Raw genomic sequence first — 26,305 nt, forward strand, 5'->3', positions numbered from 1 at the left:
GTAGCCTACTAACTAAAGCTGTCAAATAATTGTAGTGGTGTTAAAAGAACAATATTTGCCTCTGACATGTTGTGGAGTAGAAGTTTAATGTTATATTAAAAAAAATATATACTCAAGGAAAGTAAATGTACCTCAAAATTAGGGATGCACCAATATATCGGCCACATATCTGTATCGGCCGATATTTGCCGTTATCGGTCAATATCGGTATACACATATATATATATATATATATATATATATATATATATATATATACAGTAAAAACAGCAAAAATCCTCAGTGTTAATTTATCCACTTGTAACTCAGAGAAGTGTGCAAGGGTCCACTTGGTTCCATTTGAACACTCTCTGAGTCACAATTTTACAGTGTGCTATATATTACTCAATGCTCTCATGAGACCTGGGTCTCTTGATGGATGAGGCATGCAGCCACCGATCATCATCGTCATTATCATCGCCAGATTCTACGCTGCTTTTAAGACAGAGTTACCGGGTGACAGGACATGATAGATGACAGCATTAGGGACGGGGTGGGACAGGGTGCTAGAGGCCTGTCTTGTCCTATATGCTGAAGTGCACGAGACAATATTTAAGAGGAACGCTTACATTCTTGCTTTGATGGGATTCATTCCATGCAGTGGGCTATGCTTAGCCATTATTTATCATTATTATTTAACTCCCAGCTGGATCGATCGATCGATCGATTATCTGTCTGTCTGTCTGTCTGTCTGTCTGTCTGTCTGTCTGTCTGTCTGTCTGTCTTGTCTAATCTTTTCATCAATCAGAACATAATTAAATATGCTTGTGCCATCGTCAGAACTAGTAACAGTATTTGTGTCTTTTGCTGAACCGCACAAAGGGCTTACGTAGCTGTCTGTCGTATCAGTTATATGTAATGACATAATGTCAGAATGAATGTAACACTAATACATTAACGTCAATAACACACTGTATTTAGTGTAGTTGTTTCAGTAACACACTACAACGGTTCTCTTGCATGTTTATGTGGTGTTTTCTATTTTCGTCCTCATACATTGTGGTGCGCTCTACTCCTCTTATGGCTTTAAAAGCTAGACATTGTGTTACTGATCCACACTGGCATAAGTAATCAAGCAGGAAAATACGAGACGTGTCCTTCCAACCTTATTGATTCATATTCAAAGTTTTAAAGTAAGTTTAGTCACTGCGCTCTCGCAACAGGTCACTGTGCAGTAGGGTGTCTAGTCCAGTAGTAGCCTAAACATTAAAAAGACAGAGAGACACACAAACTCCAAAAAACTTTTACCTTTGCGTTTTACAAAACACTATACGTTGCATGGCTGTTACTATATATACATGTAATAATGTCAGCAAGAAAATGTATATATCAAATATAGTATATTTTAAAATAATAATCTTAAACCTTAGCCTTTAACCCTCTAGTCTTAGTGAAAATGACTTGAGTTACAACTCTACTCCGACCACTTCTTTCCATCTACACTTTAATCTTCCTCCCAGAATAGGCATGCTGGGGCTCAAGTGGTTAACCACATGAACCCTATTTACTTTATTGACCGGGGTAGTAGGCCTATATCTACCCCCCAAGGGGTGGATACTAGGTCCCCTCCTTTTCCCCCTCTACACCAAACATCTTGGTGTAGAGTTGGGACGCATTGTGAGCTTGTAGATCTGCTATTTTTGCTGAATGTTCACCCAGAGTAGGGGAACGTGGAGAAGGATTAACACTATGCTTTGTCCACTGCCATAGAGCGGCAGCCCTGCCATGTGGGCTGTCCTGACGTGCTTGTAATGCAGGTCTTGTAATAACTATAAAGCTGTCAGTTTTGTCAGAGAAACACAAGTGTAGTGCGTGTCAGTGTTGTCAGATTAATGGGGGGGTTGGCTAGCCCTGTCTGTCTGTCTGTCTGTCTGTCTGTCTGTCTGTCTGTCTGTCTGTCTGTCTGTCTGTCTGTCTGTCTGTCTGTCTGTCTGTCTGTCTGTCTGTCTGTCTGTCTGTCTGTCTGTCTGTCTGTCTGTCTGTCTGTCTGTCTGCAGTGTGGCTGTTGCTGTGGATGCTAGCCTGGATGTTTGGAGGTTTATTCTTTCATTAGCCAATTAAGGCCTCGTTTGTATCCTTATGACATTTACATATATTAATGATATTTATAAAATCCACACACTTACGGTAACCACATTCCCTTTCACTTAAAAAAAAGGGGAAAAAAGCAGATCTACAAGCTCACAACGCGTCGCATCGAGGCGCGTTGTGATCATGTAGATCGGCTATTTTTACTACTTTTGTGTTACACTGTAGTGTAGTATGTATGACGAAGTATTGCATTAATTTATGGAAAAACATAAAAAGCTGAAATATGGAGATACAAGGTTTCTGCCCGACAGCAACGATATTCAGCGATATCTTGTTCTTCTCACCCCCCATCTGTGGGGGTCCACGATATGTGTCCCTCACGGAGGCTCACGCCTGATTCATACTTTGTCACACGACGGTATCACTTGCCAAAAATAGCAGATTTTCTGCTATTTTTGGCAAGCGACACAGTTTTGTGCCGGAGTATTATGAAGCTACGCAGCCCTCACACCTACGTCTCACCGCCGATCCAACCGATAGGTCTGAGACTCTGTTGTCATAGTGTGGGGTGTTTGTCAGAGTACCTTTTGTACCCGACTGTCTGTGTCCCTTTTTCCCCCATATATGGAGAATGGAGATCTCTGTATCTGTCTGTGTTGTGCCCATATCCTGTATATTGGCATGCCCATATATGGGCATATCTGTTCGGATCGGCGGTTCTGGACAACCGCATATCCGAACAACTCGGCGGCCGGCACCGCACCTCCCTCGAGTCCTTGCCGATGCACGAGCCGAGTTTGAAGTCGGTCGGTCCCATATATACACATGACCTATCATGTGCATAGCGGTCAGATCTGTGGCTCTGGACAACCGTATCTCCATTTATGGCTATATATGGGCATTTGGGTTTGTTTATGGTTATGTCTAAGTCGTATAGTGACATGCTTATAGGCCTATATGAGCGTATCGGGTTTGTTTATGGTTATGTCTGAGTGAGAGTGCCACCGGCCGGTCCTCCCTTAAAGGAATTCTTATTGTCTATCAATTTCACACCCCATGAATCCTTGACTTCATGGGGATTTTTTTTTGCATTCCTGAGCCAATAATTTGATGACCAGGCCATCGGTCAATAGGAGACTCTTTGAGACTCCGCTGGTCATCAAATTATTGGCTTGAATAATGCGTCAAAACAAAAAATTCAAGGCTTCATGGGGTGTGTAATTGATAGAAAATAAGATTTGTTTTGGGTGAACTATTCCTTTAAGCCAATTTTTATATAGGATGAGTGGGCTCTCTGTGTGCCACGATACTGGTGGGTTTCTGTCAAGGGGACTGAAGGTCATACTATGGTCTGAATGTGAATGTGAGCAGGACTGAATGATGAGTCTGTTGTGGTATGTGGAGCATTGCTTGCGCGTGCGTGCGTGCGTGTGTGCGTGCGTGCGTTTGTGTGTGTTTGTGCGTGTGTTTGTGCGTGTGTTTGTGTGTATGTTCCATCCACATTCAGTCCAGTACATCATTTGTGTTGTAACACTTAAGAACAAAATACCCTACTTTTATTGACAGTCTCCGTGGGCACATTGCATCTCCACTGCTCTGAAATGACCTTTAATTCAAGAGCTAAAGCTAAAGTGCAAACCTATTTTCAATTCCACAGTGATATTATACTGATTTAAACTAGTGCTAGCATGAGGATGGAAACAATTTGATTTCCAGCAACTATTATAAACTCACATGCACATCACCATAAGAGTCTAAAGACAGTAATAGCCGGGTTGTTGAGGCTGAGTAATATTGATTTAGATTATAATTTTTATTGAAATGGTGTGTGATATCCACAAACACAGCTACGCTCTCTCAGCACTTGGGACAAATGTTAGTATTTGTGTGATTTGAATATAATATAAAAAAAAGAAATTCACCAGCATAATAATTGAATTGTTAACCAGTACCTTCCCTCCCTTAACCACTTAAACCCCATTTTATACTTTTGGAACTTTTTGAAATCTTTTGAGCTTTGTTGACGTATTTTTTAAATTTGGTTAAATAAAAACTTTTGTGATTTCAAAATGTGACCAAATTTTGTATTAAAATATTTTTTGAGCAGAAGAGACATTACATTGTGTACAAATATGTCATATAAGCAGAATCAAACAGTTCCCACAAATTCCCACTACAAACTAAAGCCAAGGGGCGCATCTTTTCAGTGTACAGCTTGTCCATCAGTCTGTCATTGTTTGATATATTCATATATTCTGTAGCTTGCCTGCTTACAGCAATCATATCCATCTCTCCCCACACCTGGCCCCAGGGTTCTCAAAGACAATCCTCATTTCCCCTCAGAAAAGAAAACAATTATATACAAAACATCATATATTTTGTTTTTTGTATTCTTCAGCCCAAGATTTGATTGTACAGTAGAGCAGGTGAATGTCAGCGATGTCAGACTCAGAATGAAGGGTTTTTCAGCACCATCTGTGAAGGCCGTAATTACACTACAGCGCAGCCAGGAGGCAACTCCACACCCAGGTGTTGTTACTGGGCATATGTACCACGTCCTCAAAACACACTAATATACATGCATGTCAGTGGTGGAAAACATTTTTACTTAAAGGGATATTTCACTTTCAAACATGTCTGGGGTCATTTTAATTTCTGATCGAGCTTTTATGAGCACCCCAGACATTTTAAAAATGTCTTGATTCAGTATTTAGATATTTGTTATTCATTTTATCAGACACGCCCCCTTCCTATATAAAACCATTGTAACTTCAATGTCCATTTGAACCATGATAGATTCATAGATACACACACACACACACACACACACACACATTCACACACACACACACACACACACACACACACACACACACACACACACACACACACACACACACACACACACACACACACACACACACACACACACACACACACACACACACACACACACACACACACACACACACACACACACACACACACACACAAACCACATCCTCCAAACCACACCGCCATGAAAAGCTAATTGTCATTTGATGTCTTCACTAATTTTGACGGTGCTTTAAGAAATAGCTTCCACGCAGACAGAATGCAGAGAGAGATTGCTGCTTGTTGTCATTCCATGGCAGGATATTGACAAAATCAATAATTTCTGCATCAAAATAATGGTGTGGCTGCGACTGTGGCCACAGGCGTCTCCTCGTTATCATTTGTTTCAATTTTCAGATTTAGTCATACGGGGTTGGGCTTGCTGTCACCAAAATGATTCAGTCGGTTTTAAAGCATCTGAATTACTCTTCTTTATCATGTGTAACAGCTGGAATGGCTGAAGGAGATGTTATTGTAGTTAACCACTTAAACCCTATGTACTTAGTTGACCGGTGTTCCCCATCGGTCTATCCCATCTTTATCGAAAATACCTGATCTATAAGCTCACAATCTGCTATTTCTAACAAATGTTCGCCCCAGAATATAGGAACGCTAGTGCTCACACAGCCTAAAGCAGTGGTTCTCAAAGTCAGGTCCGGGGACCCCCAGGGGTCCTTGGTGGTGGGGGTACCATGGGTTCCCCAGCTAAATTTGTTAATATAGCGTCACAATCATTTTAACCACGTTAACCATATTTTATACTTTGACTATTCAAAAATAGCAGATATACAAGCAATTACATATTAATTTGGGGTCCTTGACATGAAAAGGTTTGAGAACCACTGGCCTAAAGGCCAACTTATGGTTTGGACATCATGTCAAAGAACACATCGCACTTGGTGTCTCCCAACAAAGTGAGTTTTGAGTATTCATACTGTCTGTGACTTGCTGTCAGCTTCTCCCACAAAACATACACAAGGACTTACTTAGTCTTCCTCACCAATCGTACTGCAGTAAAGTGGCTCTCAAACCTTTTCATTTCAAGGAACCCCAAATTAATTATGTATTTGGAAGTGGACCTCCTGGAAGTGGGGGGGGGGGCGGGGGGTAGAGCATACAGAGGACCAATTTTATGAAGAAAATCGGTAAAGTGCTCCTTTAGGTCGTCCACACCTAGCACTATGACTATATCGTTCACCACTGTCGTCGTTAACATTGGTATTCACCTTATTGTCTCCGCCAGGCCGAAAGGCATGGCGAGAGAGTATGTTTTACCCCCTGTCCGTCCGTCCGTCCGTCCGTGTGTCCGTCCGTCCGTCCGTCCGTCCGTCCTGTCCGTCCGTTAGCAGCTAATCTCTGGCACCGTTGGCCCGGCCGCTGCGAAACTGTGCACGCACACTCCCTGGATAGCAACTCAGAACCTCTGGCCCAATTTTTCAGATTGGCCTGTTATAGCGCCACCAGGAGGCCGATATGTGCAAAACACATTTATTGATACTACTCCTACAGATTTTGTCCAAACATCACACAAATCGGTACACAGTATCTCTATAGTCATGTGATCAACACGGATTTATCCGATTTCCCATATTCCATCCTGATTGCCTAAGATTGGCTTCCAAAGTTTGCAGGATTGTTCCGTTTTGAACAAAATGCCTCAAATCATGAACGCAGCTTGCGATTTCCGTGAAATTTCACACGCACATTTCTATTAGGCCGACGAAGAAATGCCACCCTTTTCACATTGGCCTGTTATAGCGCCACCAGCAGGTCTAATTTTGCAAACATATTTTTGGAACAAAATGCCTCAAATCATGAATGCAGTGTCCGATTGCAGTGAAAAGCCCTTGAACAAATGGCACCCTTTTCACATTGGCCTATTATAGCGCCACCAGGAGGCCACAATAACGTACCTGACCTGGCGGAGACCTGTGCTCCGAGGAGCACTTTTTCTAGTTCCTGATACTTCTCCAGGGTGGCGCCATCGCCCTTTTCTGCTGCTTCATTCAATATCTGGTCACTTCCTCCCTAGCAGGCTGCAGGTGTGATCTTGCAAGAGAAGCCCAAAAGAAGCAACTAGGCTAACCTTTACCACTTTACATCGGCTATTTGAAAATAGCAGATCTACAAGCTCACAACGTGTCACATCGTCCTTATATCCTTGACATAAAAAATGTGGGAACCACTGGTTTAAAAAACATTAGGAAGCAAGCCCAAAGTCGCTTATTATAAGCAGACATGGCAACACTGGCACAGGAAACCCCTTGATATGGGGCTCCCCAACTCCCGACTCCCCTAACTTGCCTCACCCACGGTGGACGTGGCCAGGAGTAAGGTGAATACTATTGAGGGGAACATTGGTGTACTGCTGCTATTGTTTGTACAGAGTAGTACAATGTCTATATTGAATATAACATTGCTTTTTGTTTTTGTTAATTTTTTTATTGTTTATATGCTGCTACAATGTCCACAAAAAAGATTTTTACTCTTTTGTACCTGTACACAAGAAATAAAAACAAAGACGACCTTGAACCTTGTTTTAGTTGTGGTTTGGACTCTGCCCTCCTCTTGACCTAGAATGATTTATATAAGTACATTTGTAGTTATACTTACAATGCATGGTGTACAGTATGTCTTCTCGCCACCATTCTAAAACATACCTTACATTTAGAAGTCCCCAGACGTATCGGTAGGCAGAGATCTCCGATCGTCTGGCACTGCGAGACTGAGAGCTAGCTGCTCGATTGTTGCTATTTTGATGCTGATGCTGCACTGAGCTTCTCAGCTAAAGTGTATCGTTAATATTTAACAAAATGCTCTTATCAAATATTCCTAGTCTCCTGCATGCTGGGAGCATGGTTTTATTTCAAACAGGGACGAAATGCAGTGTGTGGACCGCAAACTTTACTGTGGTCGCTTAGCAACTGCCGTCATAGTCCTAAAGTGAGGTCGCAATGGTTCCCTATGCACATTTCCAGTTCTTGTCTTTCAGTGGTCAAAGTACTCAACCCCGGTGATTGAGTCAAAGTACAGATACTAAAGTACAGATACTAAAGTACAGTCAAAAAAGTACCTGGCAACCCCTGCAGAGTCTTGGGCTTCAAATCCATTTCTGTGCATCCGGTTTGGCCGAGCACCTACGTTACGTTACGTATACGAACACGAACACAGTTGGCTGTGTTCAGGGGAGGGAAGCCAGGCGGGGAGGGTGTTGCTTGGGCAGCACCTGTCAGCGGAGGGTGTTAAACAGGAGGAGTAGGACAGAGGTGCTATGTCCTTCCGGTGGGGGCTCCTCACTAGCTGGCAGGTGAGCCAGAAAGCCACAACAGCAGTGGCAACACAAAAATGTGTGGGGACCGGGGAGTCTGCTAAATTGGGGAGAAAAAGGGGTAAAAATAATAGGTCACTCTAAATTATATATATAAAAAAGAAAGATCTTCTGTCATGACAGGTTGTTTTATCTGCTCTTGTTTGGATCTTATTTCTGTGTGGTGACAACTACTAGTGATTATACAACCTAAGACATGGCAAGCAGTTTGTGGTGCTGCAGTCTCTCAAGCCAGACAACTCTTCTGTGCTCTTCTGTACTTTTGTGCAAAAGTGGAAAAAGTTGCAAACTGAAGCTGTCATCTGTTTGTCATCTCCGTTCACAAAACTATATTAAAATAACTTTAAAATATATTTTTGAATATTCAAAGAGAACTTTGAAGGAAAACCTGCTGTCATCTGTCCCCTGTCGGAGCCCGTTACTAAGACCATTGACACTGCTACGGCAATCACAGCTCAACTCTCCCTACTAAGCTCACGTCAACATATTAGCCCATTTTTCCTGCTGCCTTAACAAACTAGTAATTTTTTTATTAGCTAGCTATAGATGGAAGCTACGCCGTTATTAGACACTGAAAATAAAATAAAATGAAAACATGAACGTCGTCATAGTCTCACGAAACGGCTATCTATCACTCCCGGGGGTGATAGATATATATAGCCAATCGACACTGTAATTACAGATGCAAGTACACAATTGTTCCTTACTTAGATGAAGTTTTGCTGTTTTCAAATTAATTTGATGCTTTGGTATGGTTAATGTGAACATTTCAGTAATATCTTTTTAAAGATGCATCAGCATAGATGATCAACAAGATGCATCATCATAGCAGATCGCTTGTAGATCTGCTCTTTTTGAAAAATCGTGAACATTTGTGACATATCTTTGAATATATATATTTTTTAAAGCGAACATTTATAACTCAAATCTTTGCTTCTTGGGATTCTACAAATGTCTTCTAAATCCTAACACGTACAACGTATGTTGCCATAATATCAGTGGTTCTCAATGATATGTATTTGTCCGCGGGCCCCCCATCTCAAAATATTTTGTTCCAGGGACCCCCAGAAACAAAGATTTGAGTTACAAATGCATATACATTTTCAAAGATTTGCTCAACTTTTCAAGATTTTTCAAAAATAGCAGATCTACAAGCTCATAGCGTGGCAATCGGTGCCACGCTATGAGCTTGTATATCTGCTGATTTTGAATAGCCAAAGAAATCGAAAATGACACAGATGTGTTTCGGGTCTTAATGGGTTATGGCTAGCCGATTTAAAATCTGATGGTGGTTCTTGTTTGCAGAGTGAGCGAGTGAGTGAGTGAGTGAGTGAGTGAGTGAGTGAGTGAGTGAGTGAGTGAGTGAGTGAGTGAGTGACAGAATGAGACAGGTTCAATATAGATACTCTTGTAAAACAGGATAAGGGTAGTCTTCGCTTGACTGCTCAGCAGACAAAATCAACCTGGGAGGCATCTTGTGTATTTCTAAATGCCCTTTTCATGTAATGTTTTGCTTAGCCATGCTGTTTTCAGTGAATAACCTGATTTGTAAGAGCAAAATGACAATAGTTTTACAACATGTGGTACAAATATGTGATGAAAATGGTTTAGAGGAATAAACCCCATGACAGAATGATTGAAAAGCTCCAGGGTCTCATATAAAGGACTCTACTGTAACCATAGCTTTAAGAATCATGTATATTTATTTTATAGCTAGGTATAATGTATTGTATAGTTTATTAATGTTTTATCCTTTATGTCTATATACATTCAGACAACATAATATGCGTAAACCTGCGTAAATCATATTACATGTACACGTAACATACTTAGAGGACAGAAAGGATTTTGATTCTGACACATTTTTCAAAAGATCCAAAAAGTAAAATTCATTTACACAAACAAATGTATTTTAGATATATTTTGGCCACCAAGGTGTCCAAAGTACCGTTTTGTACATGTTCAAGCAAGCATACTTTCTTACTGTATGCGTTAGGATATGTTGTCCCACTTATCGATTTATATGGCAATACGCTCTGTAAAAGAACTGATACAACTGCTCCGTAGTGCTGTTTGACTGTGTATGTGTGGGTGGTAGAGAGAGAGAGAGAGAGAGAGAGAGAGAGAGAGAGAGAGAGAGAGACAGACAGACAGACAGACAGACAGACAGACAGACAGACAGACAGACAGACATCACAATATTTTCAACAGATACCATGACATTGATGTTGTGACAACAGTATCGTATTGTGAGGACAATTATACATTATTTTTAAAATGTTCAAACTTTTTCAAAAATAGCAAAAGTAGCCAACAATACTACAAGGTCACTTGTTTGTGAGCTTGTAGATTGGCTATTTGCGCTGTATTTTTTTATTTTTTTAAAAGGGGCCTTTTTATGCCTTTATTGATAGTGAAGTGAAGTTAAACAGCAAACGGGGAGAGAGAGATGGGGAGTGGCACAAAGCAAAGGCCGTCGGGATCCGGACTCGAACCCCCAGTCCGGGCCTAAGTGCACGAACTGCTAGGCCAGTGGTCCTGGCCTATTTGTGCTATTTTTTAACATTTTTGAATGGTAGGGTTCAAGTGATTTAAACCAGGAAAAAGCAACACTTAATGTGTAGACAGACACTCACACTGTACACTACAGAAAAGATGTATACATTTGTTTGGTATACATCCAGGTGTAAATTCTGTTATTTACTATGAAGCAGAGAGAGAGCAGACAGAGGGAGACCCAGCTGTACAACTCTACTGGGATGTTGTAGTAGAGAGGGAGTTATTGTCCCCATAAAGCAGGAGGTGGCTTCATTCAAGCAGAAGGCAGCAGATATTTTTAGCTTTGAGACAATAGGCAGCCAGCTGAGAAAAGGTTCCCTCTGGTTATGTGGTTTTAGGATTAAGTTGGTTTGTTTATCGTTGTGGATTCCCATCAGCTGTCGCCAGAGCGACTGCTATAGTCTTCAGGTCCACATCTACATTATTAACCCATTAATGACCTGAGGCCAATTCGACAAATGCCTTCTAAATCAGTATAGTTCTCACACTTACACAGATGTTTTCCCGGTTTTAATGTTAAAAGGACATAACAACATGACAGATATTCAAGACACACACATTAAATATTCACATGATCATAGACATTTCAATGTGACAAAGGATATGAATACTTTGAATTCACTTTGAATTCACTGAACTTTGAGTCCAGTAATGTGGTCGGCTATGAGAGGTATTGTTCCTGACGCTTTTTGAAGGTGACTTTGTGTGAATGCAATTAAAGAAGGTAAGGTGTTCCATCTTGTGATTGCTCTATAAATAAGCTGTGCTTTTTTAGGAGATCTGTTCTTGGTCGAGGGGTAACATTAACCCAGACTGGCACTCCTTGTTTGGTAATTATCTCCACCAGGTGGAGATCTTGTGATCAGACGTGTGTGTGTGTGTGTGTGTGTGCGTGTGTGCGTGTGTGCGTGTGTGTGTGTGTGTGCGTGTGTGCGCGTGTGTGCGTGTGTATGTGTGTGTGTCTTTCCACAGCTAATCTCGCAACTAGCCCAATCAGCGTCATATTTCTTTTGCACACTGACAGCAGGCCATGGACCTCAATTTCAATATTTTTCAAATCTGTCAGCGACAATTATGTAATTTGAAGAATTTAGTGCAATCGGCCCTATGGGATAAGCATCCCGTCAGTGAGAGAGCGAGCGAGCAAGCGTTAGAAAGAGAGAGCGAGCGTGAGTAGTAGAATTGTAACTGATTATGCCACCAAACCACAACTTATTGAGTAATTTACACTGTGCCATGCAGCGCATTTTCCGTTTTAAACAAAGGGACACATATGTTGTGATTACATGACAACTCCGCCAATTCGTGTTGGCTCCAGATTTTCAAGTTTGCCGACTTGATCATCTGACATAAATAATGTATTCAAGTGGCACTTCCTGGTGGTGACAGACATCTGGTGGTGACAGGCACATCAAAGTACTGTGTTCAACTAGGTATTACAATTTGTCCAGAGAGAGAGAGAGAGAGAGAGAGAGAGAGAGAGAGAGAGAGAGAGAGAGAGAGAGAGAGAGAGAGACAGAGAGACAGAGAGACAGAAAATAAAGGGAAAGAGAGATGGAGAGAAAGAAAGAAAGAAAGACACATATACACAGTTTGACATTACTGTGTCAGACAGTGTAAGTATTATAATTAGGGCATTACTCCTGGTGGAGATTTGTGCTCTACTGAGCACAACTTCTTTTTATATCTGTCTACAGTCAGTGTGGAGGATTTGATCATATAACTGGTCTGGTTTCTTTGAGGATAATATTTTGTTGAATAACATCAGGAAGTTTCATTGTAGTTTTTTAATCAATGTTTAATGTCTGCATGTGTTTGTTTGTTTTTGATTGATTGATTGATTGATTGATTGATTGTGTGTTTGTTGTTACAGTATTGCACAAAGCATGTACTTGAACATATTTTCGTCTGTCAAAAGGATAAAACACAGAAATGCTCAAGAGCTTATTTCCACTTATCACCTTCAGTTTTTAGTGTTCCAGCTCCAATTTTGTCTGCAATTATTGTCTCCGCCGTAGGTGGAGAATATGTTTTCGCTTCGTCCCGCCGTGTGTGAGCAAACATTGTTAGCCAAGCTAACATTGGGCAAGCTCCACGTGACACGTGTCAATTTGTTGACACCAATGCCTCTGATTGGCTAGAGGGACGCGTGACGAAATAAAATTCTATAAATAGGTGTGTCACTTCAAAAAGCCACTACTTTTTGAAGTGAGGTAAAACAGGATCAATCAGACTTGATTGGAACAGTACCTTCCAGTCCAAGAGTGTCCCTCTGAGAACACCTAACATTGGTCAAGCAAAGGCGCAGAAGGCCAAAGCTAAGAAAGCATACTCATCTACAACAGTAACACAGAAGAGGACTATAGAGTTGAATTGATCCCACAACAACAAGGCCGAAGTCTTAATACTGTAACAATTGGCCACCTTGATCAAATACATTATGTAGCACTAGAGAAAACTGACATATAGATCAAACACACCAATCAACTGCTGAAACTGTTCAAGACAACAATGAAGATGAAGAAGACAGACAAGTATTTGAACAAACCAGTCAATTACGACCACTCCCATATGACACATTGCTTCAAGAAGAACATTCTTTAGATGCAAACACTACATATTCAGTCGCCCCTGCAGAACACCAAAAACCACGCACATTCTACCAACAGTACTTGCAGTACAAATCACCCGTCCGTCCGTGCGTGTGTGTGTTCCTCTGAGAACACCTAACATTGGTCAGTTTTACGTGACATCACAATATGTAATATAAATATATAAATAGGAGGCTGAGATCACACAATGTAACTAACTCCCATTATGCAAACTAAAGAAGCAGCAAATGAGCATCTGAAACCTGATGAAGACGCAAAGGCGCAGAAGGCCAAAGCTAAGAAACAGAGAGAAGGAATGAAATTAAGAGTATGTTTTTGCTTCGTCCCGCCGTGTGTTAGCATGGCCCCTAGCCAAGCTAACATTGGTCAAGCTCCACGTGACACGTGTCAATATGTTGACACCAATGCCTTTGATTGGCTAGAGGGACGCATGACGAAATAAAATCCTATAAATAGGTGTGTCACTTCAAAAGGCCATTTATGACTTTTGAAGTGAGGTAAGACAGGATCAATCAGTCTTGAAAGCTAAGAAAGCATACTCATCTACAACAGTAACACAGAAGAGGACTAGTTGAATTGATCCCACAACAAGGCCGAAGTCTTAATACTGTAACAATTGGCCGCCTTGATCAAATACATTATGTAGCACTAGAGAAAACTGACATATATCAAACACACCAATCAACTGCTGAAACTGTTCAAGACAATGAAGATGAAGAAGACAGACAAGCATTTGAACAAACCAGTCAATTACGACGACTCCCATATGACACATTGCTTCAAGAAGAACATCTTAGATGCAGACACTACATATTCAGTCGCCCTTGCAGAACACCAAAAACCACGCGCATTCTACCAAGACGACCCGTGCTATTAAAATAGCACGGGTCTGCTGGCGGAGACTTGTGCTCCGAGGAGCACATTTTCTAGTTTTTTGTTTGTTTGTTTAATCACTTCCAATTTCACTTGTTTATCCTGTTTCCTGTATGAGTTCTCTCTCCTGATTGGATAAAATTGGTATTCTGACCTGAAGATTTTCTGTTTTCCAAAGAGCTGGAGAGACAGGGAGACCCCTGTTACCAAACAAACAACACAAAAGTAGTGAAAATAGCAGATCTACAAGCTCACAACGCCTCACGATGCGAGGCTTTGTGAGCTTGTAGATTGACTATTATCACTATTTAATTCAATTTAATTTTGGATCACTGATCAGCTGAGAATTGAATGAAATAGTGTAATGATTTTTGTATTAATGAAAAACACGTTAACACACAAAAGGCACTTGAACTTATTCATGTGAAGGACCCCCAAATTAATATGTATTTGGTGGTGTACCGCATTCTAAGATATTCTGTGCCAGGGACCCCATGCAAGATTTGTTTTGTTAACATGTTTCAAAAATGTTCAAAAATTCTCATAGTTTTTCAAGAATTTTTGCCTTGCATCGTTATGCATTGTGTCATAGATCTGCTATCTTCAAATAGCCCATGTATGATTTTGATGCTACTGTACATTAACTCATTTTGATTAATACAAGGTGCTCTTTGGTACAAGGGTGACAAAGTCAAACAGCAAGGCACTGTTGTGGAAAATGTTAAAAGCCTTTATTGATTTGGCATGGATGGCATGATGCATGGCAAGGGAGTTAAAATGCACCTACGTGTTGCGTCGCACAGCCTTCATCAGGGAGACTAAGCATTAGTGAGGAGCTCTCCACCGTGCCGATATACCGCGTCTAGATTACCGTCCATCAACGACCAAGCAGGTTCGGTCGTGTCCAGACAGGTAGAACTGTCGATAGCTGTGGGGTAGTGAAGAGGGGGTAAAGGTTTGGTCCGAGCTGCAGTCTGAGCTGCGTCATTCCAAAGTCTATACCAGTTGTGCTATAACCACGCCCCCTTCTGTGGCCAACGCGGAAGTGCCTCTGCCTACAACAACTGCGGGCTATTTCTTTAGCCCGTATAGTTTTGGACCGCGACGGAGGCGCGCCGTCTCAAGCGAGCCGTCTCAAGCGAACTTGAGCCACGTGAGGCACCACCGAGCGAGCTAAAGCGAGTGAGTTGCCGTGCCGAACGTTGCGAAGTTCACTTGGGCCGACTCAGCGCCGTTCGAGTTATGTACCGATAGGGACAGAATAGTAAATCATGTTTTGGTGAGAGCGTTTGCCCCAACTGCCACTCAAAGTGGCTACTGGCCAATCACAGCGCATCCTTGCACAAGCCTATTGGCCAATCATGCACAAGTGGTATAGATTTTGTCATGACGCGTCTGAGCTGGCTCCAGTGTTTCCAGATTCTGTGAGTGAAACAAGCCCATAAGAAGCGACCAGTTTCACCACTTGAGCCCTATTACATCAGCTATTTTCAAAAAGAATCTTGAAAGCAAGCCCAAATAAGCAACTACACTTCAGAAACAAGCCCAAACAAAAGCAACCCGCAACTATGAATATTTACAAGCGACTTTACAGGAAAACAAGCCCAAGGTCGCTTATAATAAGCAGACCTGGCAACACTGACAGGATCTTGCAGACCAGCGCTGCCAGCTCTATAACGCATGCGCACTACAATGTGCGCATCGGCCGACAGTTTGTACTGAACTAAATGCCAACGTCTGTTGTAGTCTGAAGTAGTCTGAAGTAGTCTGTTTAGTGGAGAGTCACCTTTACATATATAGGAAATGACGTCATAGGCTCATTACCATACTAGATTGAGCAGGTGAGTAGATAATGGGAGGGAAGGCTTTCATCTTTTTTTTCACACTCAAAGCGTACTGTTGAATTTCATGCTTGAATGGTATTCTGTGTCTGGGAAACATGGTTTAATGGGTTCTGTTAGAAAATCTTTGTTTTCTGGCTATAAGGGGGTTTATTAGGATCAGGCAGAGTGGTGCATTATTGATTCTTAGTGTGAGGTTAGCTTTGAAGTCTTGCCCGTGTCTAGAATTGCTAAAACTGACTTTGCCCCGTGCATGTTGTTTCTCCTCCAGGACTACACTCTGACTATGTACTTCCAGCAAGCGTGGCGAGACAAGCGTCTCTCGTACTCTGAGATTGCACTCAATCTCACTCTGGACAACAGAGTGGCGGACCAGCTGTGGGTCCCAGACACGTACTTCCTGAACGACAAGAAGTCTTTTGTCCACGGCGTGACTGTGAAGAACAGAATGATCCGCCTCCATCCTGATGGAACAGTTCTATATGGACTCAGGTAAGTCCTCACCTGCCCTGGTATATATCTCACCGTGTTCGGATAGCACTTGATTAACCACTTAAATATACATAGATGACCATAGTTTCCCAGGGCTCTTTACTTGCAGGTCTGTAACTCTGAGCCGCATCGATCGGCTATTTTCTAAGAATGTTCACCCCCAAAATAGGAACGCTAGGCTTTGTGTGGTGTTCAGATTTTTAGCCGGACAGAAAATGATTGCAATTCAGTCTCTTCTCTTTTGGGTCAGCATGCAACATTAAAGTTAACATCCGTATGGTAGGCAGGAGTGAGTCTCATGCGTTTTAGTCTCTCCACTAGCCTCTGCTGATTATCAATATCAATAATTGATTTGTTATCAATAATGAAGCAGTGCGATACAAATAGAGGAAATGTATTTGATCGTGCAGACTGTTTCTCTCCATCTTGAAAACATCTCTTTGTGGTGTTGGTCTCTGATGCTTGTGAGAAGATTGTCATCCATAATTGATAGATCATAATCAATAATGTAGCAGTTCAATACAAACACAGAAGCTGTATTTGCATTGCTGCAGCATATTTGATTGCACAACGCCAGCATATTCTGTCTATATGTTGTTGCTATACTGCTGGCCGCTGTCGCCAGTTTTCTGCTCCTCTGACCCATAGAATGCCATCTATAAGTGTGTCTCTAGTATGTACTTATTGTTGCAAATTATTCACAATATTAACATTACAGTACTGTTGTTCATTCACTCCTTCTCCCTCTCTCTTTCCATTGTGCTTCCCCTCTTGTACGAAGACAGCTTAAAAAGTTTAAGTATCTGCACTGCACCAGATAATTTGTTGCTTTTTTTTTTTTTTTTTTTTGCTACAAAAGTCAATAAGTGTAATTTATCACGCTCTGCTTCTAGCATAAGAGCTGAAACATTTTTCTTTTGCATAACAACCGAAAAATAATGGAGGAGGGAGGCAGGGGGGTGGGGGGTGGTTGGTGTGACTTTAATGGTTGTAACCTCAAATGGCGTGTCAGCACCGGGTCGGTACCGGGTCAGTACCGATGCCTCTGGGCTCCTCTCTTATTTGCGTCCTGGGGTTGGTTCCGCGTCTTATTTAATGCTAGCGAATCCAGACACAAGCTGCTGCCGAGGGTCAGCCAGGCCAGATGCCTGTGTGCTCAGAACAGCAGGGCTCTGTGGCTGACGGTGGGGACCCACAGGACACACACCGCATGTCACACAGTGTTGAAATGTGTGTGACAGCGCAGCACACATTTCCTCCTGTACATCAATAAGCCAGTGATACAAATATACTGTAAATAGACCCCCCCCCCCCATATCACAGCTACCTTGTTTTTAGTTGAAACGCTTTAAAGAGCATGAATTATAATGAAAATTGCTTTAAGGTTTCATATTGTGAAATATCAGGTGCTGCCTGGCAAGATCGTTTGAGCAAGCAGCATGCTGCCTGCTATTATTAGCTCTGAAAGCTGAACATGTTAATATGTCTGTCTGTCTGTTTGTGTGCGTGCGCACGTGCGTGCGTGCGTGCATGCGTGTGTGTGAGTGTGTGGGTGTGCGTGCGTGCAGATGGGCAGTAATTTTGGAGTGCGTGCAGAGGAGGCGGGGGTGAGCGTGTTGGATGTAGTTGATGCCAGTCCTGCCAGATCCTGGTCTTCATGACCAGGAGGAGCAGAAGGTGACAACAGTCGCTCCCAACTGTCACCAGAGACACTCTGACTATCAGGGAGAAATTATCCAGAGCTTGAAAAGGCTGAGCCAATAACATGCACACCACCCAGGCAGTGCATGCAGGCAGACACGGATGCACGCACGCAGTCATGCAGTCACGCACGCGCATATTTCTGCACGTTGCACACCTTATGCTCAGAAACTTGTACACACACCTGCACAAACGTGCTGCACATGCACTCACACGAACACACATGGACTCAGTCACGCACACAAACACACACATAAACAGGCACATTCCTCCATGCATGCATTATACAATCCAGATATTAGGATGAACACAGCAATTTGGTTTGGTTTTTAGTTTTTTTCAAATTCAATGTTGCTTAAAATACCAAGAGAAAGTACAGAAAGTACGAGAATGAGAAACTGAGCAGAAACATCCATATATCAGCAGGTCAGGTCATTCAAAATGGAGAAATTGCTTGAATTCTTTTTAGCCGCCTCTCTCCTGCTCTCTTCTTCACTGTCACTCTCCCTCTTCATTTCTCGCTCTCTCTTCTTCCCCCCTTTTCTCTGCTTCTCACTCTGTCTGTCTGTCTGTCTGTCTGTCTGTCTGTCTGTCTGTCTGTCTGTCTGTCTGTCTGTCTGTCTGTCTGTCTGTCTCGCTCTGTCTCTCTCTCTCGCTCTGTCTCTCTCTCTCTCTCTCTCTCTCTCTCTCTCTCTCTCTCTCTCTCTCTCTCTCTCTCTCTCTCTCTCTCTCTCTCTCTCTCTCTCTGAATATTGTAAGGTCTTTTGTGAGAGGACATATCCTTGTGCTATGGAGACTGACGTCTTCTTTTGTGAGGGAAGCACAGCTCCGTTCCACAGCTCAATAGATGACATCGCATGGCCAGGAGGAGAAAGCTGTCGAGCAGAAGAAGAGAGGGATTTGAATAACCCTTTTTTTTTGTCAATGGAGGCTTATGGTTAATTTATACTTCATTGCATGGCCGTGTGGCTCGCCGTAAATAATCACCTTTCAACCGGAAAACAGGACATGATGCAATATTTTTGCGTTGTTTATTGACTGTAGGCTACAGCCCTTTGGTCAACTCTATTGTTTTTAAATGTGCTTTATAAATAAAGCTGGATTGGATTGATTTTTCAGCAAGCGACACGGTCGTACCACAAAGTATAGATTGGGCTTCACCGTTGCCTTCAAATGCTTCTGGAATTGATGATCAGGCAGGGCTCTGTACGAATGATTCCATATTTGATGTGTTTGTATGAAAGCTGTGTTTTGAAACTGTGAACGACAGTCACTTTGCGTGTCTTGGTTGCGGCAAAGCCTCCTACTTGTACACCTGTGAGACACTAATAGAGCCAAGAGACCAATAATTCACATGCGGCTATTTTGCCCACCCCGAGCATACCGTAACCCATTTAGAAATGAGGCCGACTTAAAAAAAAGCCTTCTAAATCTTAAATCCTACGTTTTCTGAAAAACTTGGAATTTCTATTAAAAAATAAAATTTAAATTGTTGTATAGCAACATCTAAAATGACACAGATGCTTTCCCAGATTGAAACGTATAAGAATGCATAGGCTTTCCATGTCTGAATGGGTTAAAGGGGATTAAACCCTATTGGCTCATTTTGTAGTAGTTTGTTTTCCAGTTCAGGTTAAAAACCACAGCAAGGTAAAAACTTGGCAGACTGCCAGTCAGGCCAGTCAGGCATTCCACATTATCCCCATCTCCATATGGACTTGCCAACCAGCTTATTCTCAGCTTGATTTTTACCATCACTTTCAATGGGTTATTTCATATCATACCCAGTAGAATTGCATGAATTCTGAATGTATTCACTTAGCTGTTAAATTATTTTCTTCAATGTGATCAGATTAATCAAAGACCAATGATGAGCCTCGTGTCTGTGTGTTTATATTTCCGGAGCGCTGTCTCCAAATGAGATTCTGTCCCAGAATTCATGGTTGTGGTGGTTTGTCCGTAAACAAGGTCATTTGGAATAAAGGTGCACAGGCTGCCTTAGGGGGGTACACACACACACACACACACACACACACACACACACACACACACACACACACACACACACACACACACACACACACACACACACACACACACACACACACACACACACACACACACACACACACACACACACACACACACACACACAAACCTGTATTTTACCAGGATACATTGGCTTGTTACCAGTGGTGTAAAGTAACTATGTACATTTTATTTACTGGAGTATTTCCAATTTTCTGTACCTTTCACTCACTTTTACTCAACTACAACTATTTGAAAACTTTAGTTACTAGTTACTTTGTAGATTTTGATTATTATTTAAAAAAAAACACTTAAGCCCTATATATATTTTGGCCATCTGAAAATAGCAGATATTTAACACTTTATACATTTGAAAACTTGTGAAATGGGACATTCTGCCTAATGAGTACTTTCTACTGTTGGTACTTTAAGTACATTTTGATATATATATTTTTTTTATTATTAAGCTTTTGCAGATACAGGCTTTATGAAAAAAAAACATTCAAAGAACCTATCACTGATCTGCAGCTACTCAGTCAGGGGTATATATATAAACTGAATGTTTGATGATTTAATGTCCTTGAGCTTCATTGGATTACAGTCACATACTACTGAGGAGGTGTTTGTTCAGCCTCTTCTTAAAGGCATGAATACTACTTGATGTAATGTCTCCAACAACCGCAGGGGGAAGGCTGTTCCATGTTGTGATAGCAGAGTGGAGAAAGCTCCTATCAAGGCATTTGGTGTTTGACTTGAGGATGGTCAGAGCGTGGCTTGGTAGTACCCTCCGGGTGATACGACCTGGGATGTGAGCTTGGGGTAGCAGTGCTTTGAGATCCACTGGACAGCTGGGAGTGTGCATCTTATAAAGAACAGTTGTTGCTGCAACTGTTCGACGATGACTCAGCTTACTGATGGCATATTGCTGTACTTTTGTACTTTTACTCAAGTAATTTTTTTATTCCAGACTTTTACTTGTAACAGAGTATTTCTGCATTGCAGTATTGATACTTTTACTTAAGTAAGAAATGTGTGTACTTTTTCCACCTCTGCTTGTTACAGTGGCTTGTTGTTATAGTGGCTTGTTGTTACAGTGGCATGTTACAATGGGTTGTGTGTCCATGACATGAAGTCTCACACAGACAGCGTCTCTCCTCAGACAAAAAAGCTTCAAGACTCCAGCTGATGATGGAGGGGGTCTATAAATAGGCTGTTATTTTTACCCCTGCCATTTTGGCCTCGTTTCCATATCCCCCCCTGTGCTTCCTGTGGTGATGATGGCAGCGGTGGCAACTGAATGACTGGATGACTGAATGACGGGCCGGATCGTGAGCATATAGCAGCCCAGTAAGTTGTGGACATACAGTACAGTATAGGGGCGTAAACTGGGACAGCAGTTAAAACTCCAGTGTTTAATCCCCCAGTGCACTGTGGCCCCGCTAACTGGCTGTTATGTAAGAACCCAGAGAACAAGATGAAGGAGAGAGAGAGAGAGAGAGAGACATAAAGAGAGAGAACCATCTTTGACAAGGTTATGACTGATTCTCCAACCTATACGGAGAATTCACCCACAGGCCTCCAATTATCGTTAATGTTATCATGTTCTATATCAATCAGTGTGTGTCTGTACAGCATGTGTGTGTTTTTCCCTACACAGGTAAATCCTCAGTGTTAATATAACCCTCACAGGTCAATTTTTACACTCTCAGAGTTAAATTAACGCTGAGGATTGTTTGTGCTGTGCGAGATGATGTTGGTATAGACTTGTGTCCCCTGTTGTCACGGTCACCAGTTGTGTGTCTGTCTGTCTGTGTGTGTGTCTGTCTGTCCTGCCTCTGGGGCTTAGCACGGGATGCCAGCCTGTCTCAGCTCTGACCAACTTGTCGTGCGTGTGGCAGGAAGTCTGTCGCTTTGAGTGAACCCTCTAGATGTAAAGTAAAATTACAGTACAAGTCTCACATGTGATGCAACGGTTCCTCATATCTGTGTCAGACAGCAATGTGGACCTACAGTATATAGACTTTTATTGATCCATGTCCCCATGACAGTAACAACAGTCATAAGGACACAAGAACATATCAAAAAATGTGTTACATTTGTACACTATCTGAGGAACAAATTGATAAGTAGACATTGAGGATTTTACTGTGAAGTTTGGCAGACAAGACTAATACAGGAAGTTCAAATTTGATGCTGTTCTGTGCTTTTTTGGGGGGAATCGTACTAATATTTGAAATCTACATCCGGGAGGCGTGTTTTTATGGAGTGCACACATGAGAATGAAGCCACAGGACTCCAGCTGATGTCAATCCCCTTGTCAGACTGTCAATCACCTTGTCATGCTGTCAATCCCCTTGTCATATTGTCACATACTGTCAATCACCTTGTCATACTGTCAATCCCCTTGTCATATTGTCAATCACCTTGTCATATTGTCAATCACCTTGTCATATTGTCAATCCCGTTGTCAGACTGTCAATCACCTTGTCATACTGTCAATCCCCTTGTCATATTGTCAATCACATTGTCAGGCTGTCAATCACCTTGTCAATCACCTTGTCAATCACTTTGTCAGACTGTCAATTATCTTGTAAGACTGTACCAAGTGGTCAATGTACGAAGTGGTACTGGCTGTACAAAGGATATACCAAGTGTTATTAGGTTTAAGACTCTGGTGTTTTATACAGAACGCGGCTTTCCGAACGCAACAAGCTCTAAATCATCCAACACCGTGTCCCAGGAAAGTATATTAGACCAATCACAGCGAACTACACAGCTCAGCTGACACTGCTACACACAATACTGTACAAATACTTATTTGTATTGTCAGTAGGTAAACATTAGCGCTGTTATATTGTACTTGACCCCTTGAACCCCGGCGATCATATTCTGGGGGGAACGTAGCCGATCAGCTATTTCTGGTGATGAGATTTGGTGTCGATCTAAAAGCGATCAAAGCACACAGCCAGCTCAGGTCCGTTTCACTAAGTCTAGAGGGTTTAAGTGGTTGATGTGTTCTAAAGATATTGTGGGAGTGTTACAGTGCCCTTCGGTGCAGAGGTGCTGGTAGAGTGGGTAGGTACAGTATACTGTATACCAGTGGTGGAAAAGTACTTAAATATCTTACTTAAGTAAAAGTATCAATACTGCAATGTAGAAGTACTCTGTTAAAAAAAAAAAAGTCCGGAATTCAAAATTGACATGAGTAAAAGTACAAAAGTATTGTATCAAAATGTTCTTAAGGTATCAAAAGTAAAAGTACTAAAATGTTTGAAAATTGCAGATCTACAAGCTAACAACGCGCCGCGATGCGACACGTTGTGATCTTGTAGATCGGCTATTTTCAAATAGCCTAGGTATAAAATAGGGCTAAAGTGGTTAATGTATGTTTCATAATGTAATCATTTATATCTGCAAAGTAAATTGTAACTAAAGTTTTCAAATACTTGTAGTGCAGTAAAAGTACAATATTTGCCTCTGAGATGTAGTGGAGTAGAAGAAAAGTATGGACAATTGGAAAAAGTAAAGAATACCTCAAAATTGTATTTAAGTACAGTACTTGAGTACATGTACTTAGTTACTTTACACCACTGATGTATACCAGGTAGAAACACTGTGTCAGAGAGAGGGGGTCAGGTGGGACATCACCTTAGCTGCTGGAACCCGCTGTTACCTGCTGTATGTGTGTTTTTATTATCCACCAGCCTGTTACATACTTTGTTACATCGCCACCATCCAAACCTTACAAGATGCTTTTTTTAAAAAAGATGCAGGTGTATACTGTAAGAGGAGCTTGTTGTGTGGTCTGCAGGGTGGCAGTTTTGTTTGCTAAAGTAGATTGGAATGACTGTGCATTGTAGACCAGAGTGGATTGATCCACCATTACACAACAGGTAGTTCCAACCAAGCAATCTCAGACAAAATCCCTGGAAAAAATCATCTCCGGGATGTATGTGTCGAGCGGGGGTGGGGTGGGCCTTTGTTGCCGGGGTTCCAAGTGGGAAAACATACGTCATTCATTATCATTATTATAAAGTTGGTAGATCAACAAGCTCATTCATAGATAGATAGATAGATAGATAGATAGATAGAGACCAACTAATTTATAATCCTAGTAAATAAGTGGTTAAGCTGAACTTCATAACTATAATTGTTAGATAATGCTGCTAGCTTGACACGGCTTGCATTTTACTCACCTCGACGTGCCTTTTACAAGTCATTAGACCACCTTGGCTTGGGAAAGCTGTTGCACACCTGTGCAATGGGCAATCAATTGGGGTTTATCATTATGTTTTTTTTACCGGAATGAGATACGGGTAATCAAATAATCTGATATAAAGTGTGTTATATTTCTTTTATTTCTTCCTGTCTGTCATCTAAATTAAGAACATGAGACCGACCATGTACCGGACTTTTTTTTTCTCTCCTCGGCTCACGCTTCTCAAACCAAAGGCTGCAGTCACTAGACGCCCACCCTTCCCACAGCGAAAGAGATTAATACATTTTGCCAGATTGACAGTTCAGTAACAAATGAGAACTGAACAAGAGGAGGTAAAAGGGGCGTTGCAGATCCGGTCTGTGTGCTTAATGAGTGCAAATTACCGAGCCAGTAGGCGGGCTCTAGATCGGATCTGAGCACTGAGCAGTAAATAGAAGCAGGTTTCCCGTAAATCCACAATAGTCGCCTGGTCAGCATTTGCGGGAGATTTATGACTGCTCGCGGGTGTCCGGGAGTGAACGCTAATTCCCATTAGACTCCCGGAACTTCCGGGAGAGGAGGGATGTCTGCAGTCTGATTGGTTGAAATGGGCTCATACCAGTGCTCAAACGGGCATGTTAGCACACCTAGCCGTTCTCAAATGAAACTAATCAAAATATGAAAATCAGCTATGCTGGTCAGACGGAGTCTCGGCAGAGCGACTAAGCGGCTAGGCTTAGCAGTTTGCATGAGAAGTTGGCAGACGTAATAGTTAAATCTGGCATTAAAACAATTTGAATTTCCATCGAATATCTTAATTACAATGAGATTGAGCTAACAGTTACGTTTTGTTTCTCTTTGTGTGGAATCTGTCTCTGTCAGACACCAAGTATTTCCAGGATAACAGAGATAACACTCGCATTAAAGGTTATTTATCTTCGGTGATGCTTGCGGAACTCGGCTCCGCCTCGTTCCTGACTGCATCACCGTCGTGCCACACACCCTCTTGTGTAATATTGCTTAATTGGGTGACGGAGGGGGTGGGGGTACAGGGCTGTTAGGTTGAATCATGGCCTGAGTGGAAGGAGGGGTGAGACCTGCTGCATGGTTTTAAATTGCATGGTGGCAGCGACTGTGAGTCAGTCAATAATAATAACTTTATTACAGTGCGGCACCGAAGGGGCCTGCTGTCTAGACCAGGGTTGGTCTGTATGAGCGTCCCTGTGTCCCAGGAAACCAGGAAACTACACCAATCTCAGCGAAGTGCACAGCTCAGTTAACGCTGCTACACCAATCACAGTCCCCACAAACTTAGACCGTAGGGTGGGCGATGGCTGGTTGAAAGGAATAGTTCACCCCCTTAAACTCATGGAGAATTTTTGTTTGTGTCACATAACATTGGGCCTCATTCAGCAACGGTACTTAAGAGGAAATTTCTTCTTAAACCCACTTAAGAAGTTTTTAAGAAGATTATGGTATTCTCCAATGTTTTCTTAGCTGTGATCTGTTCTTAGGTAAGAACAGAATCTACGCACACTTTCTTAAGAGGATTTTTTTTCTTAGACCCATTTAAGAGGTTTTTAAGAAGATTTTGGTATACTCCAATGTTTTCTTAGCTATGATCTGTTCTCAGGTAAGAACAGAATCTACACACACTGATGAGCACTCTTAGGCTGGCCTTTGAGTTCTTAAGTGTGACATATTTGTGCAAAAATAATTAATTCTCGAA

The 26,305-nt window shown here is 41.9% G+C and overlaps 1 protein-coding gene across 2 annotated transcripts in view; it reads left to right on the forward strand.

Moving 5' to 3' along the window:
• The window catches only part of gabrb2a (gamma-aminobutyric acid type A receptor subunit beta2a), a gene marked incomplete at its 5' end in the record, with an annotated part of 58,435 nt that overhangs the window by 10,620 nt on the left and 21,510 nt on the right, over window positions 1-26,305 (forward strand). For both annotated transcript variants that reach the window (XM_080415737.1, XM_080415738.1), the window contains one exon: window positions 16,429-16,649. In XM_080415737.1, the coding sequence (XP_080271863.1) occupies window positions 16,429-16,649 (221 nt within the window). The remainder of the gene's footprint in view (window positions 1-16,428; window positions 16,650-26,305) is intronic.

This window comes from Gymnoscopelus braueri, assembly GCF_963280865.1.
Source record: "Gymnoscopelus braueri genome assembly, chromosome: 20".
Lineage (NCBI taxonomy): Eukaryota > Metazoa > Chordata > Actinopteri > Myctophiformes > Myctophidae > Gymnoscopelus > Gymnoscopelus braueri.